Source organism: Eleginops maclovinus, chromosome 16 (genome assembly GCF_036324505.1).
Source record: "Eleginops maclovinus isolate JMC-PN-2008 ecotype Puerto Natales chromosome 16, JC_Emac_rtc_rv5, whole genome shotgun sequence".
NCBI lineage: Eukaryota > Metazoa > Chordata > Actinopteri > Perciformes > Eleginopidae > Eleginops > Eleginops maclovinus.
Window position 1 is genome coordinate 22,013,217 of NC_086364.1, and position 15,247 is coordinate 22,028,463.

Consider the following 15,247-nt stretch of genomic DNA (forward strand, 5'->3'; position numbering starts at 1 on the left):
GCCGATGATTGTGAACAAGCCGAAAATTACAATAATCTCCTTGTCATTGTGCAGCAGTGACATGTTTTATTCTTTATTGTTAGTGGGTTTCAAAAAAGGATGCTTGACTTGTCTCCTGTCATCAGCAAATCTGCTCTGTTGGAGACAGAATGACGGGTGTCTCAGACTCATCGCTATAAAAAGCAGAGGCCATTGTGTCTGAAACAGTCCTCCATAAGCAGAGGGAACAGACACATGTAGCTGCTTATGCTGAAACTGTAATTGAAGTAATTCAATGAATAGCTGTATAAACTATAGAGGAGTAGCACATTTGATTAGTTCTGTAGTAGATTGTAAAACAAACCGATGATATCCTATCGCTGCTTACACATTCTCTAATGCAAAGAAATCTGGTTTAACTTTGATTGATGTATATCTTTTACTTATTGGTTGTGATAAGTCTTTGTTTTGGGGCTCTGGTACCTTTTTTTACATTTTGTGTTTTTCATATTTTTTTTGAATTTGGAATAGTCAGTAATGTATTCATTCAGCTAGAGTTAAAACAATGAATCAACTCATCGATCAACAGAGATATTATCAGGAAGTGTTTTGATGATACTCTTTTTTAAGTCGTTTTTTAAAGCAGAAATGGCAAACATCCATGTTACAGCCTTTACAATGCTGTGTTTCTTTGTCATATGAGATAGAAAATAGAATATGTTTGGATTTTCAGGTAAAACAAGCAACGTGAAAATGCCACCTTGAATTCTGGTTTATTATGTTGTTTTTTTTACTTGTTTCTGACCTTTTTAGGCCGAATAATTGAAGTAAATGAAAAAACATTTGGCAGATTAATTAATGGCGAAAACATGTGTTAATCAGACTCTAAACTGACTTGATTGATAACCACAATTAGTTGCAGTTCATACAGCAACATCAGAATCTGAGACAATCTTCACTAAACCATGGAATAGTGTGTTCGTAGCGATTATTCTTTGCAGCACATGCCTAAATATTGTCAAAGAAAGCATTCACAATATTTTTTGGGTTACGCTTGTATTTTAGGGCAATTTAAATCCTAATAACCTTCTTTGCCTCCAGCTGGCCCCTTGACCCGTGCTGTCATCTTGATATCGGGGATGATTGTGGCATTAATAGCTCTGTGTGTCAGCCTGGCCTTAGCCTTAGGACTGATGTTTTCTGGGGGTTTGACTCAGATTGAACCCCCCCCCACAGACACACAGCTCGAACTTCTCATTTGTGACAAGGGCAAGCCTGTGCCTCTGGTCATCAGGCTTTATTCTCTCTGAACCCGTGACCCTTGCACTTCTTGCAGTCTTTTTAATTACCACCATCACTTCAAGCCCTGTTTCAATCCAAGGCAACAATAGCTGCTTGTTTGGAGATTATCAAAAACACCAACAGATCCATGTTTGGCTGAACTTCCTTCTGTTTTCTGGCTGATTGAGGCGTGCAGGAAATGGACACTGGCCCTGCAGTGTATTTGCAGATAAAGCGGAGATAAACTGCGCTGTCGCCTGTGCTCACAGTCACAGGAGCAGCCTTGGCTGTCACAGTTGTCAGGGCATGCAGTTGGTGTGGTTTTGAAGCTGTATCTGCCAGCAGCTGCAGTAATTTGCTGCGTTTGGACGCTCTGAATTCCTCTGGTGGGAGGATGGATAATAGATGTGGTTCATAGTCTTGTTGCTAGGCTTCAATACTTCATTTTCATGGCACAGAATGGGTAAGAGATGCCTGGTTTGAAGTCACTACATTGGTGTCAGTGGGTTTCTGTTTACCTTGAGATTGCTGACAATTCCTGCTCTTGCCCAGTGTCAGCTGTGGTCTGAGATGATGGCAGAGGCTACCCTCACCATTGAGTGGTGCAGGGATGCCGTATTCCTTTTGGCCTCAACAAAAAAGCAATGAGATTTTTTTATTGGATGCTGGAATATTGTAAAATAAAACTATTTGTGGCAAACACAGCAGGATAATATCCAAAAAGCTGGGCTATAAAATAACTACATCCTGGTCACATGACTTCATCATTGCTAAGCTAAACGTTGGCTAATGTTTGGCATGCGGAGTTTTTGTAGTTTATTTAGTCACAACATGGACGCTTCAGACCAGGTATAAACTGACATATTTTACAAAGAACAGAGCAACTCTTACGCTCGTGTCAAACACAAAGCTTATTTCAGGCTTTTAGACCAAACATTCAAAAGACGTTGCCTGGAGACGAGGGTACCAGAAGTGGTAAAATGCTGACAAATCTCTGGGTTTTAGGACTCATTCCTGCACCACTCTAAAGCCGCGAGTGGAATGATAGGCATTAGTGCCAGACACTGCCGCTGACAGAGTGATAGTATCCCCTTACTGTAAGCAGCTGGAGGGGCCAAATTATTTTCCTGTAATATCAATTTCTCCTGTTGGCATTTCAATCTTGCTTTGCCCTGCCTCGGTGTATTCATCTGCTGCCCTCTTCTCTGTGATGTGGTAAATGATGGTTTTATGTCAGTTAGTCTGCAGATGATGTGGTGGTTTTGTGGCCAGATGTGGGTATGGTTCGTTCTTAGAGAGATGTAGTTAGGAGGTTTTGATCCTGTCAACCAGCCAACCTGTCTGCCCTCCTGCGAGGGATCGGATTCCATCTGGAACGTGCGCTGTTCCACTTAAAACAGAAACACATAATCCTCTTACAGACACGGCCGTTCCTCTTGTACTGTGCATGCGAGCGTCCCGGGGCGAGAGAGTGCCAGAGCCTCTCAGGCGCGTTTCTGCCATCCCGTCGAGATGCCTTGGTTCTGCCCTCTTCCTCCATCTCTATATGTGCTCGGTGTCATTGATCCGAGCCACCAGCTGGCCCTGATCTCATTTACCCCAAAGAGGAGCTGGTTTGTGGGCAGACGGCCCATTATGGAGGCGATCCAGAAGCTCTTCAAGTTACAAATTAGCCTCAGTTTCTCTGCTGCCTCTCAGTCGGCTCCTCCTTGTCTTGCTTGCCCATACTCTGTCCACCCCCCCCCCCTCCTCTTTATATTGTCCTCTCTTTGTCACTGGTATCTCTCTTATCCCCCAGGGGGGAGAGCTAACCGCATCAGAGGAACCTGCCTCACTAATGCACTTCCTCTGTCCGTCTCTCCCTGTCCATCCCATCTGTGGAGCTACTCCCCACTTTCTCCTGAGCGATCAATATCCGTACCGTGGAGTTTCCCGCTGCCCTGCTGGTCGCCCTGCAGGCGGTGGAGCTCCGCCAGGCTGTAGTCGGGCCCTCACCGTTGTCTGTTTTTTTGTTTTGTGGCTGACGGATCCTCTAGCCCTGCCTCCCCACGGTACATTGTCTCGTTTCTGGGACATACTGAGGCCTGTGTTAGCGCTGCTCGTTCTTTTCGTGTGTGTGTGTGTGTGTGTGTGTGTGTGTGTGTGTGTGTGTGTGTGTGTGTGTGTGTGTGTGTGTGTGTGTGTGTGTGTGTGTGTGTGTGTGTGTGTGTGTGTGTGTGTGTGTGTGTGTGTGTGTGTGTGTGTGTGTGTGTGTGTGTGTGTGTGTGTGTGTGTGTGTGTGTGTGTGTGTGTGTGTGTGTGTGTGTGTGTGTGTACTGTTATCGGCCGACTGTACAAGATTAGCATCTCTCTTTGTCCAGGGTTAACACGCTCTGTCATGTGTTAATCTGCTGTCCCCAGGGGGGCCGAGTTTCTCCGAGCCCCGTCGCACCATGGGAAGAACGGGACCGGGTGTTTGTGTGTTTTTGTGCGTCAGCTTGTTTGGTGTTTGTGGGATAGAGGGGGGGTGGTGTAAACTTGCACAATGTACAGCCTATAAGCTGCCATCGCATCGGCATTCACTGCCAATTTGCGGTGGTCATATTCGCCTTTTTCTGCTGATTGGTCGCATTATTTTATTACAGTGAGTCTTGTAATCCCTTAATTGGTGCTGAGTTTATATTGAAGACATTTTCAAATCATAATGTGACTCTCCTCAGAGTGCTTTAGGATTAGTGCCAGCCTCTCTGGTCACATGTTTCTGTGATCCAGGTGTCTGTTGCACAAGCTGCCACTCTTTCTCACAAGATGAGACACAAAAAGACTCCGTCCTTCCTCCCAGCGGGGCCTTTTCTCTCTGGCTCAGTTTGTCTTTGGGACAGCCCTGCAGCTCATTGACTCGCTGCAGATTGATTGAAAGGATTGACTGCTACCTTTTTAAGGACTCCAAACAGCGGGGGAGGTGTGTGTGTTTGTTGTGGCGCTGTTGTGTGCCAGAGGCAGGTCTGGATAATTAATGGCATCAGTGGCCATACTTTTCTTCACAGCGTCCTTTTGTCTTCAAACCTTCCACATGTCTTCATTTGTGTCTTGGAAGACATGACTCTCATCAAAGTGCTGTTTGGCCACCGTTTCCCAGAGAAGAGAAGATCTGACATGATAGAAAATATTGATCCTAGTTGTCTCTAATATCACCGCATGCTGACGGCAGTCTGAGGTTAGCAGGGAGTGCTTTAGCCCCGGGTTTTGCCGCGCAGGCTACAAGTCGCTCTGCCTTTTTTTGATGAAGATCAATAGTGCTGTTTGGAGCCTGACGGGAGCCTTGCGGGCATTACTTGGTGGATGAATAAACTCTCTTTTACTCACACCTTTTTTCACAACATTTGATGGAAACCTTATTTTATTCTCCCCCCCCCCTCTCTGTTGCTTCCTCCCTCACTCTCCACGGTTGCTCAGCCCTCCCACAGTCCATAGGGAATGCCGTCAGAGCGGCGGCTTTGTTTGGAGTTTATTTGTGTGCAGGACAGAGGCGTTTCCTGACCTCAGGTCGGGGGTGTTTGGAGAATGTGAGAGCTGTGATTAGCTTGAAGGCAGCACTTGTATCCCCCAGCTAGATTGAACTGGGTGTCATGTACCTTCAGAACCTTTAGAACATTTACGTATTTGGCCAAAAGTTTAGATACTTCATATTGCAATTCCCTTACAATGTTTTTATTTGTGCAGCCACAAAATAAACATTTGTGATCATATTGAATTGATAATGTTTAAATACCAAACATTTTCTATTTTTAATGATTTTATTTTAGTTCGCGCCGTGTCATGGGCTGCTTTGAGAGGCTTCAGTGACCTTGCAAATCTGCAGTGATCCGTAATGATGTGTGTAGAGGCTGAGGAAGGGGAGTGACACACAGAGAGACCATCCCACTAAGTAGAGTAGGGTAGAAATGGCTTTGAAATGTTTTGCTGTGATCCTGGACCGCTGTTATGTAACTCTGACGAGCCGCACAGAGAGAGCTCAGACAGACGGCTTCAGTGACACATAACTCTTTATTTCTTAGGCCTGTTCAAACAGTGATGCCTGTGACTAACATTAGTCTGGAGCTGGTGTTCTGCCAAGAGTCAGCCCAGAGTAAATGAAAGATTCAGCAGCTGGCCGTCACTGCTGCACATCTTTGATTCAGTTCTCTAAGAAATGTCGATGGATCTCTCTACCCCGGTCCCTGTAGCAATGCATACAGTATTGATTCTAACTTTTCGCATCAAATGCATCACTTAACAGTAATATAAAACAAGGAAAGGCATCAAACTCCTACCGTTGGAGAAAGATGAACCAGACGTTTCATTGAAAATGAGAAAACATCATTTAATAATAAATTGAACAATTTATTTATAACTTAAAGATTCATTTTGGGGCCGGTTCAGCAGGCGATGACACACAATGAGGGACATGACAATGTTTGTGTTTTTTTATAAGAAATGAATGCATTATTAAACTGTATGGATTACTTTATGCTATAGAAACAGGGGCTCACGTTCCCTAAATGGCGTGGAGATGTTGACTGAGACTACTGTTGTGTTTTTGGAGGAAGTTGAATGGACAATGTCAGGCCCCATGCCAACATGTGGCGTCTTGAATCTGACATTCTCCTCCTTGAAAAGAGGAGGCGTGACACACACACACACACACACACACATGAACACACACTCACATTCCAGCTCTATTTTGTTATGTTTGGACACAGTCACAAGAAACACTGCGTCAAATCCAAGGCCTTGCATAAGCCCATGTGCATCGGTGCCGTGCGCAAGACAGCCGTGAATTATTGAAGCAGCGCTATGTAGCAGAGCTGTGGAGTGGTGACCAAGAGAGGGAGGACTAAAGGGTCCAACAGATGTGTGATGATGTTTAGGCGTCTCATTTAGATACTTGTTATCAACCGCTGTTTTTGAATTCACCAGTGGGGTATTCACTGACATATTTTAGGGTTGTGGAAAAAAAAAGATTAAGGCTTTGAGAGGAGGGAATTCAGATGTTGTAAAATGCTTACTCATTTCGGGTTCTTTGGACTCATTCCTGCACCACTCTTCAAAGACTTACTACATTTATTACAGACTGTTATGAAGGCCATTTTAATGTGAAAAGCACCGGTAAAACCTTTTGTTTACAATGAATGATTTGATTGAAATAAATTGGATCCTATATGACAAGTAGTGTAAAAAGTGGCCAAACTTTGTTTCAAGCAGTGCATTATAAACTGTATGTAAGTATGTGTTCATATTTAAATAAACAACTTCAGCATAGGGGCTAGCTCAGATTCCCAGTACCTGCGGTCTACATGACGAAGGTAACCTGTGTTGCTCCTTGTCTATGATATAGAAGTATATGTAGGTGGCTCTGGATAAAGGCATAAGCTATATAACATGTATTGTAAAGTAAATAAAGTATTAGTTATTAGAAACAGAATCCGGCATTAAAATGTTGTGATTTGATTTGCTTTGTACATCTTACCTGGACAGCATCACAGGAAGGAAGATGTTTGATGAGCGGTGTCAGAGAGCAACCACCACAGATCACTATCTTGCGTTTGCTGCTTGTATAGATAAAAGCATCTCAATTACAGGGTCAGAGGCCGCCGGCTGCTCGTTAAAAATGCCTTCCAAAACCAAACCCTCCCCTTTGACATCCTCTGTCCTCCCTCAAACCCTCAATCCTCTTACGGAGGCCTTAGTTACGTCTTGAATGATTCCATGAAGCCCCCTTTGGTTCGTTAGCGGAGTGTGACATTGTCCACAAAAGCTCACTTTCTTTTTTGCATCTTTTCTCCCGCCACCCCACCCCCACGGCCGCTGCCTCCTTCCCCCACAATCCGTGTCTTTCAGTCCTATTTAGAGTAGGCCCCGAGGATAGAAGGGGGCTCACAGAATGCACATGTGTGTACACGGTTGTTTACTGTGAAAGCTCTGCAGACTTTCTACCAGCGATTCAGACACTGCCTTGGACCAGCGCTTTGATTTTCGGCCCTGTTGTGCGGAGAACCGTCTCTTGTTTCTCATGATGGGATGAGAAGGGAAGAACCACAGCCCAGGAGCAGATCTGACATTAACGTAACATTTAGCTCAGTAACACGCGCTGCAGCCTCTTCATTTTAATCTGCTTAGTGAACCGCAGCTACCCGTAGCAACATTTCCCTTCATAAATATTCAGAAATATACTTACTACAGGCATGTTAATTACATGCACAAACACTGTAGTAGATTGTACTTGAAGCAGAAAGAACAGGGTCAAAGTAGCAGTTTTCTGTTTGAATATGCTGATGACCTGATTATTCACAGCATCTTTTTTGTCTAGACAGGCAGAGAAGCTTGGATCCCTCCGTGGAGCTGGATGCCTTCCAGTTATTGACAGTATCGGCTGTTGTGGGTCAGATATACACACACAAGTGAGAAAACACACATTTTGTTTGTCTCCCAGTGTGGGGATTAGGACGGGATGATGCCTGGGAGGATGGTCTCACCCTGCAGAGCTGGATGGCCATCATAAGCTTACAGCTTGAGGCCAATTTAGTGTAATGATAATAATGACAACAAAAAGAGAATCCAGAAGGGCACTCACTCAGCGCCAAGGCCAAAAGCCTCTCGCACTGTTTCAAAAGTGTGAAATAATCTGTGTGTCTGCCCCATGATTTGATTACGCTTGTTTTGGGGTTCTTCCTCGGGCAATGCAACCCCCTTCTACCAAATTACAGGAACATCAGGCCAGTATTTTTCCATAATCCTGCTCAAAACTGAAACATAACATTTACAGACATTCCTTTAAAGGAAATGTCATAAAAAAGGTCTTAAAATACAAAACCCTTGTTCTAATAATGGTAAATAAAAGACAAGAAAGACCCCCTTTATGAAAAAATGAAAACTCCATGCTAATATGACATGATTCAAAAAGGATTTCTAAGGATTTAGAGGCTTTATTTGTAATATTCACAATAGTTACAGGGTAATTCTCCAACAATACAACTTTTCATGTTCTTAACATGAAGAAAAAATCCCTAAAATAAAAGTAAGTTGCAGAATAAGAAAATATTTATAAAACACCCAAGAATGAGATAAATCCCACACCAACTGTTATATACTGCGTGCACATACACGGAGAAGATAAACACGTAGATATGAGAAACAAAACAGCAGCAAACAGTAGAGACCGTCTAAGAAAGTGCACTTAAGAAAATAGAGCAGACATAGTTGATGAGCAGACCGAGTGTGTGACTGATTCATTATCATACAAAGAATGTAAACAGTGTAGGAGGAGGAGGGGGGGGGGGCGGGGGGTGCGGGGGAGGAGGAGGAGTACTTTACTTTCCTGTCTTTCCTGATCCGGTGCTCTGACCGCTGTTGTTTGTGCGGCTTCCCTTTGTTCGCAGCTGTGTCATCATCACTGAGGCTTGCAGGGAATTTGGAGTGGGCCGCTGCTTGAAACCTCATGATTTGGACACATTGTGAAGTTCAGCTAACACATTGTTGCTAAGTCAACTAAATTCAGACATTTAAAGTATAAAAGACCCACGCCACTTTCAAACTACTTTGTCCCGTCTCCAGGCATACAGTGGTGCAGGAATGAGTCCATAAACCAGGAGGTTGGCAGTTTGGCACGTCCACGTTCCATCCTCGCAAGTCAATGTTTTTTTTGGAAACATTTTTTGGTTGGATGCCTGAAAAAACTTCTGTGGTTAAAACGAGCTTAAGAGATTTTTACGCTTTAGTCTATGACATAAAATGCTTCAGGAAAAACCTCACTGGTAAACATCTGAAGCTTTTACATGTCTTTAAAGATGGCGGATGCTACAAAGTGTCTAAATGAGACGGCTAAAAGCCATCACCCCCAACATTAGCCGCCTTTAGCTTAGCCCTGGTGAGGTGAAGTCATGTGACCGTGCTGTAGTTCCTTTATACCCTAGTTTAGGCTTCTTTCATCTGGAGACTGTACTGGGCTATTTTAAAGTTGTTATTTATTGAAGCGTCTTTTCTGCAATACTCAAAAGTCAAACGGAAAAGTCCCAGTTTTTATCGAGACTAATCTTGCGATGCTTACTGACGAGTTTGCCAACAAAAATAAATAATTGAAGTACCACTCGTGTTTTTATCTGAATTCTGAGGACAAATACTGCAGCCTGTTTACTTAGCTATTTTACATTGTGTGTTTGTCTCAGGCCAAATGAGGTCAGGACAGCTGACCGGCTGTTTGGTCTGGAGTAGCTTGACCAGCAATTCTCTTCAGATTAAACCATTTTATGTCCTTAACATTTCACACACTGTTCCTAAATATTTTGAATTGGACCTAATGTAGCTGACACAGCCATCTGTCTGGAATTAGCTGCTGGAAACATGCACGAGCCATGATGCATCAGGTCATTGAATTCCTGCCCCGATGGCAGCTTGTGTGCTGCAGCCTAGGTTGTAGCGTTGGCGGGAGTTGGTTGGATTAGTTTAATAATTGAAAGGGATATTCACTTCTCAAACCTGAGACTAGTCGCTCACTGTTGAGCTCTTTTGTCTCTCTTATATATTTTAACTCAGTGTGTTCCAGTAGCTCACTCATGCTGTTTGCATGGAAACGACTCTCTCCAATCTGATTAGGTTTAATGAAAACCTGTAATAGCTTTAACGGGTTAGATGTTTCAGTAGGGAGTGCCACGGTAATTAGGGATGCAATTCAAGATAATATGAAGCTGTTTCAGAATTGAAGAAACTATTATATGAAAGTCAAAGCCTTAAAGATGGAACAATACACACTGCAGCTTATTAATTAGGGATGCACCGATTGCAAAAATGTCCGCCGATACCGATGTTTTGTAAACTGTAATGGTAGCACAATGCAGACTAAGGCAGTCTATCCCTTTAAGAGAGAGAGTGGGGGATACGTGTGTGCATGTGTAAGCGCGAGAGAGAGGTTGAGCGAGCCATAGTAAGTTTCTGGAAGTTAACGGGAGTAGCAGCAAGTATAACAAGTCACAAATATATACGACGGCCTCCCAAGAACACTGAAGAATCCCGGTACACGGGGCAGAAGTCCTGCAGCATGCACAGCGTGCAGCAGCAGCTCCTCACAGAGGAGAGGAGATGCCCCCCCCCCCGAATGACTTTAAAGTTACAGACCTACAGTCACTGTTCTAATCCTTTAAAATGATGCCCTGACTTCAGATTTGGTCCGTCAGATTTAAAAACAGCAACGCTAATGCAACTTCTCCTGTTCACGTAGCAAAACATAAACATCGGCGACTGCCATCGGGGATGTCCCTTATTTTACCGATGTGCTAATGGTGGTAAATAGGACTAACATCGGCCAATGCCGATGTCTCACCGATGTATCGGTACATCCCTATTATTAATGACTTAATATATCTTACGGTGGTCACAATTATCGAAGCACGAATGTGAATTGAAAAGGAAATTGGTAAGAAGACGCCACTGGAAATGTACCAGGATGAGACATTCACTTTAGCAGCGAAACACACTTTGTATTCTTAATGTTCCTTTCTGTCCATTTGCCTGCAAAAAGAGGGTCTTCAATACTACCTTCACCTCATATGAAGAGTAGATCAAAAGCACGCTCCTGCCCTGGTTGCTAGCCTGTTTATGCTAACCGCTGACTGATGGGCCTGATGATGTAATGCCGGGTGAGTGAGCAATAGAGCCGAAAAGAGAAATGCAATATCACAGCTGTCTGGAGAGTCTTCCCTCTGACTGAGGCCGTGCAATCAGGATTCATCACACTTTCACTCTCACACACACACACACACACACACACACACACACACACACACACACACACACACACACACACACACACACACACACACACACACACACACACACACACAGGCGGTATAGAAGAGCATTTAAATGACACGCCAGGCCAGATGCTTTACTGTGGGAAGAGTCTGACATAAAGAGGAGGGAATGGTGATTGGACGGTCCCATTTCCTGGGTAACTGCCTGGTCGAATTAGGTCTCAGTGTTATGATTGGATTGAAGACTGTGGACCGGTTGGAATTCCATGTTAACATTCATAAGATCTATATGCATTTGTCACCTAGACAATATATCCACTGCAATGTTGTTACTCAAGTGATGACATACCGTTGTGTGAGAAGCACCTGATTGGCCCATGGTTCTCTACTTGCCTTTTAAAGAGGCCAAATTATGCTGCTTCTTTTTTTGTGCGTGTAAATGGTCTGCAAAAGCTTTCTCTTCCACCACTCTCTCTTCTAACAGTGACTGGTTGTGGTTGGTAACATAATTAAGCTAATCGTCCACAATTTATAGCCTCACTGGCTTTAGAAACCCCCTGTGACCGCCTCTCGTTGCTACCCGCCGCCTCCCTCTCCGCCTCTCCGGTCGTTTTTGGGTGGCGGCCTGTTGCGCTAGCCGTGTGCGTCTATCTGCTCTAATGTGTTATTCGGGATACACCACAGATATTTTTTCCTCCGCTTCTCCCCCTCCGGCTCTGCTCAGCTGCTCCGGCCATCTGTGCAAAGGCAAACAGAGAACAGAGGGATGAAGGAGCGGTGGAGGGGAGGAAAGATATCGAGGAGGAGGGTAACATGTTTTGGAGGAAGAGAATGAAAGAAGGCCTTTTTGATTTAGTACTGAGGATGAGTAAAGGATGACAGAAGAGGGGAAAGAAAGACGAGGAGGAGTGTGTTCGAGAATTGTTTCCAGAGGCCGGCGGCATAAGATGATGTCTGTCTTCTAGAAATAGGGCAGCGAGTGTGTTTAGGTCAGTGGAAAGTAAGATGACTGGTGTTGTCTGGATTTAAGCAGCAAAGATCAGCCAATAATGAGCTCACTCTACATCTTGTTTTCTCCTTCTGTCCCTCCTTCTCTGTCTGTCTGTTCCCATGCTCCTCAGGCCAAGCCCCTTCCTCTGGGCTGGTCTCTGAGTGTATCCCAGCACTTAGCATCCCCCCTGCCCCTGTTTGTAAATTTGGACAAGCCTGTTTCCTGCTCCCCCCCTTCCTTCCCTCCTCTGCGTCTCTTAAATCCGTTTCCTCATCCTTACTTTAACTAGCGGAGGAAATAAAATAAGACACATTTGTCTCACGTTGACGGAGACAATGCATGACAGCCCGTGTTACAGATGGTTGCCCTTCTATCAGCCTCATATGTTTCATGTCCTCCTCTTCCTCATGTCTGTGACTGCTCCGTTTGTGGCCCATGAGTCAAACTGTCCTCCTACATTTGGGTTTATTGTACGCGCCTTGACCCACTTAGTGAAAACATCCAAGTCTTTTTTCCCACCTCACCAGACTTTTCTTTTTAGCCTCATAGTGAGAAGCAGGCTAGCTTTTGTCATGAATGTGCACATTGAAAAGTTGCACGCTTGACATTATTACAGGTGGCGTATACATGCGTGTGTGTGTTCACAGTTTGCGTGCTTAAGCTTTTTGTCCTCCCTCAAGTGTACTATCCCAGAAAAAACGCCAGTCTTCCACGCTAGTGAGTCCAATGCCATTTTGCACAGAGGAAAAAAAGGAAAAGCTTTACCGTGGCAGCCAAGTGTGTCACTGAGCTTTCTGCCCTCAGAGGGGGCGTTTGTCTTTGCGGCTGGCGTTGAAATTAATGAAGGACTATTTGTAGGATGTGTTGTCTCTCATCCTCCTCCTGTGGTCCCTCAGACATAAAACATCACGTCATATCCTGCATGGACTTCAGGCTCTCCTGGGAATCTGCCACTGTAGAATCTGCGGTATTCTGGCTCATCCTGTTCCTTTACTGTCTTAAAATCAGTTTGCTAATACTTGGACGCTCTGTATGTCAGGGATCCAGTACTTTAAGTTTGTGCAGAAACTTTGCACGACTGGAAACAGCAATTTTTCCTCAACTTTGGTTAGAGTAAAATTGGTCTTGAAATTATTCAATAAAAAGTCCTAACCTGCCTAAAGCAAATAACCCTGTGTGGGCAAGTGATGCTGAAGCTGTAAGCAGATCCCAGCCGTCTCGTTATCTGATTCTCGGCGTTGTCAGCATTCCTGGCGCTCTCTTCATGTCTGGTCTCGCTGCTCTCTCACTCTGTTCCTGATCTCCTCTCCGCAGACCAGACCTCGCCGTCTCCAGAAAGCCTGCAGACCCGTGGCCATCCTGCCAGATTTACGTCGGCCCTGCCTTGCAGAGACGGACCACCACCACCAGAGGGGAGATGAAGCCGGATGGGGTTGCCACGGCCGCACTGGAGCCAATGGAAACACTGGAATCCAACCCGGTGAATGACGCAGCAGGACAGGACGCCAACCAGGCGGCCAGCCCTGTGGCAGAGGAGGGGGTGCCACAGCCCACCATAGAAGAGACGGGAGAAGCAAAGCCGGACCAGGCTAAGGAGACCCCCGCTAAGACTGGCAACAAGACTTCAGGAGACCCCAAAGCCAAGACTACCAACAAGGCCCCGTCCAAGACAAAACCCGGCACCACGGCCCCAAGTAAGACCACCACCGGGTCCAAGCCCAACACAACCCAGAGCCGCCTCTCAAACGGCACGAATAAGCTCCAGACTAACGGCATGGCTAAGAAACCGGCCCCTGCCGCAGTTAAAAAGACCACCCCCACCCCAGCCCCCGCCAAGAAACCAACAGGCACGACACCGTCCCCGGCCCTGAAGAGCAAAGTGGGGGAGAAGAAACCCACGGGGGCGTCTCCCGCCACCAACGGCGCAAAGTCAACGACCGGAACAGCCGCCGCCAAGAGGACGGTGCCCGCCACCACCAACGGTGTCAAAACCAGCACTGCCGCAGCCGCCGCTAAGAAGCCCCCAGGTTGGTTGGAAATGTCACCATAAAACAATAACTCATGGGGGGGGGCATGACGTGTTTTCACAGCACTGATGAGCAGTGTGAGCTGATGGATCAGCACACATCACACATGCCGCAGGGGCTGCTGGGTATCTGGAGAGGCTGCCCTACATCCCTGTGGCATGACCTACATCACTCTGTGTGTTACTGTACTGTTTTACACTGTAGTGTCACGCTGTTCTAATGATGACTACTCTGTCTCTCCCCCTTTATCTCGTCTCCTCTCTTCCTCACTTGTCTCCTCTCCTCTTAAACCGTTCTGTTCCTATTCTCTCTTGTCCTTCCATCTTGTCTCCTCTTATCTGATCTAACCTGTCCTCCTCTTGTCATGTCTCCTCCCCACTATTTTTCCACGTATCATCTACTCGTGTCCTCTCATCTCATACTTTTATCTTCTCTCGTTTTGTGTCATTTCACTTTTTCTCCTTCTATTGTCTCCTCTATTATTTTCTACTTTGAACCTTTCTTCTCCTCTCTTATCCTCTCATCTTGCCTTCACTCTTCTTTTTCGAATCCTCATACCTCTACTCCTCATTTCCTTTCCTTCCACCTCTCCACTTCTCTTCTGTCCTCTGCTCGCCCTATTTTGTCGTCTACTTTTAACATTTTGTTTTCCTCTTCTTCTCTCGTATCCTCTCATCTCGCCTCCACTCATCTTCTCTCATCTCCTCTAACCTTTCCTTCTCTTATCGCCTCTCCTTTAATCTCTCCTCGACTTCTCTTCTCTTGTATCCTCTCATGTGGACTCCACTCATCTGCTTTAACCTATCCTCTGATCTAATCTTGCGTCCTCTCCTCTCGCCTCTTCTTCTGATGTCTCCTCTCCCCTTTTCTTCTGTCATCTTCTCATGACTTTTTTTTCACGCTGCTTTTAACCTTCTCCTCCTCTTCTCTCACGTCCTATCATCTTGCCTCCGCTCGTCTCCTCTAACCTCTCCTCCTCCTCTTTTGTCTTCTCCTTCTACCTCTCCTTGTCTCGTCTCCTCCCCTCTCCTCTTTCCTTCTCTCCTCCAGCTCCTAAGACTGCCTCTGCAACTCCCACCAAGCCCCCTGTTTCCAAGACAACCAGGTAGGTGTGACCTGTAGAAGGTAGTGAGTGTGTGTCTGTGCATATGAACAGTCACACACACCCCTGACAGAGACTTTCTGTGTGTGTGTGTGTGTGTAGA

At 45.4% G+C, this 15,247-nt stretch overlaps 1 protein-coding gene across 1 annotated transcript in view; it reads left to right on the top strand.

The window, feature by feature from the left end:
- prr36b (proline rich 36b) overlaps positions 1–15,247 on the top strand; it is a 30,564-nt gene that overhangs the window by 2,062 nt on the left and 13,255 nt on the right. Inside the window, exons 2-3 of the mRNA XM_063904835.1 lie at positions 13,330–14,042; positions 15,093–15,147. Coding sequence (XP_063760905.1) covers positions 13,433–14,042; positions 15,093–15,147 — 665 coding nt within the window. The 5' untranslated portion in view covers positions 13,330–13,432. The remainder of the gene's footprint in view (positions 1–13,329; positions 14,043–15,092; positions 15,148–15,247) is intronic.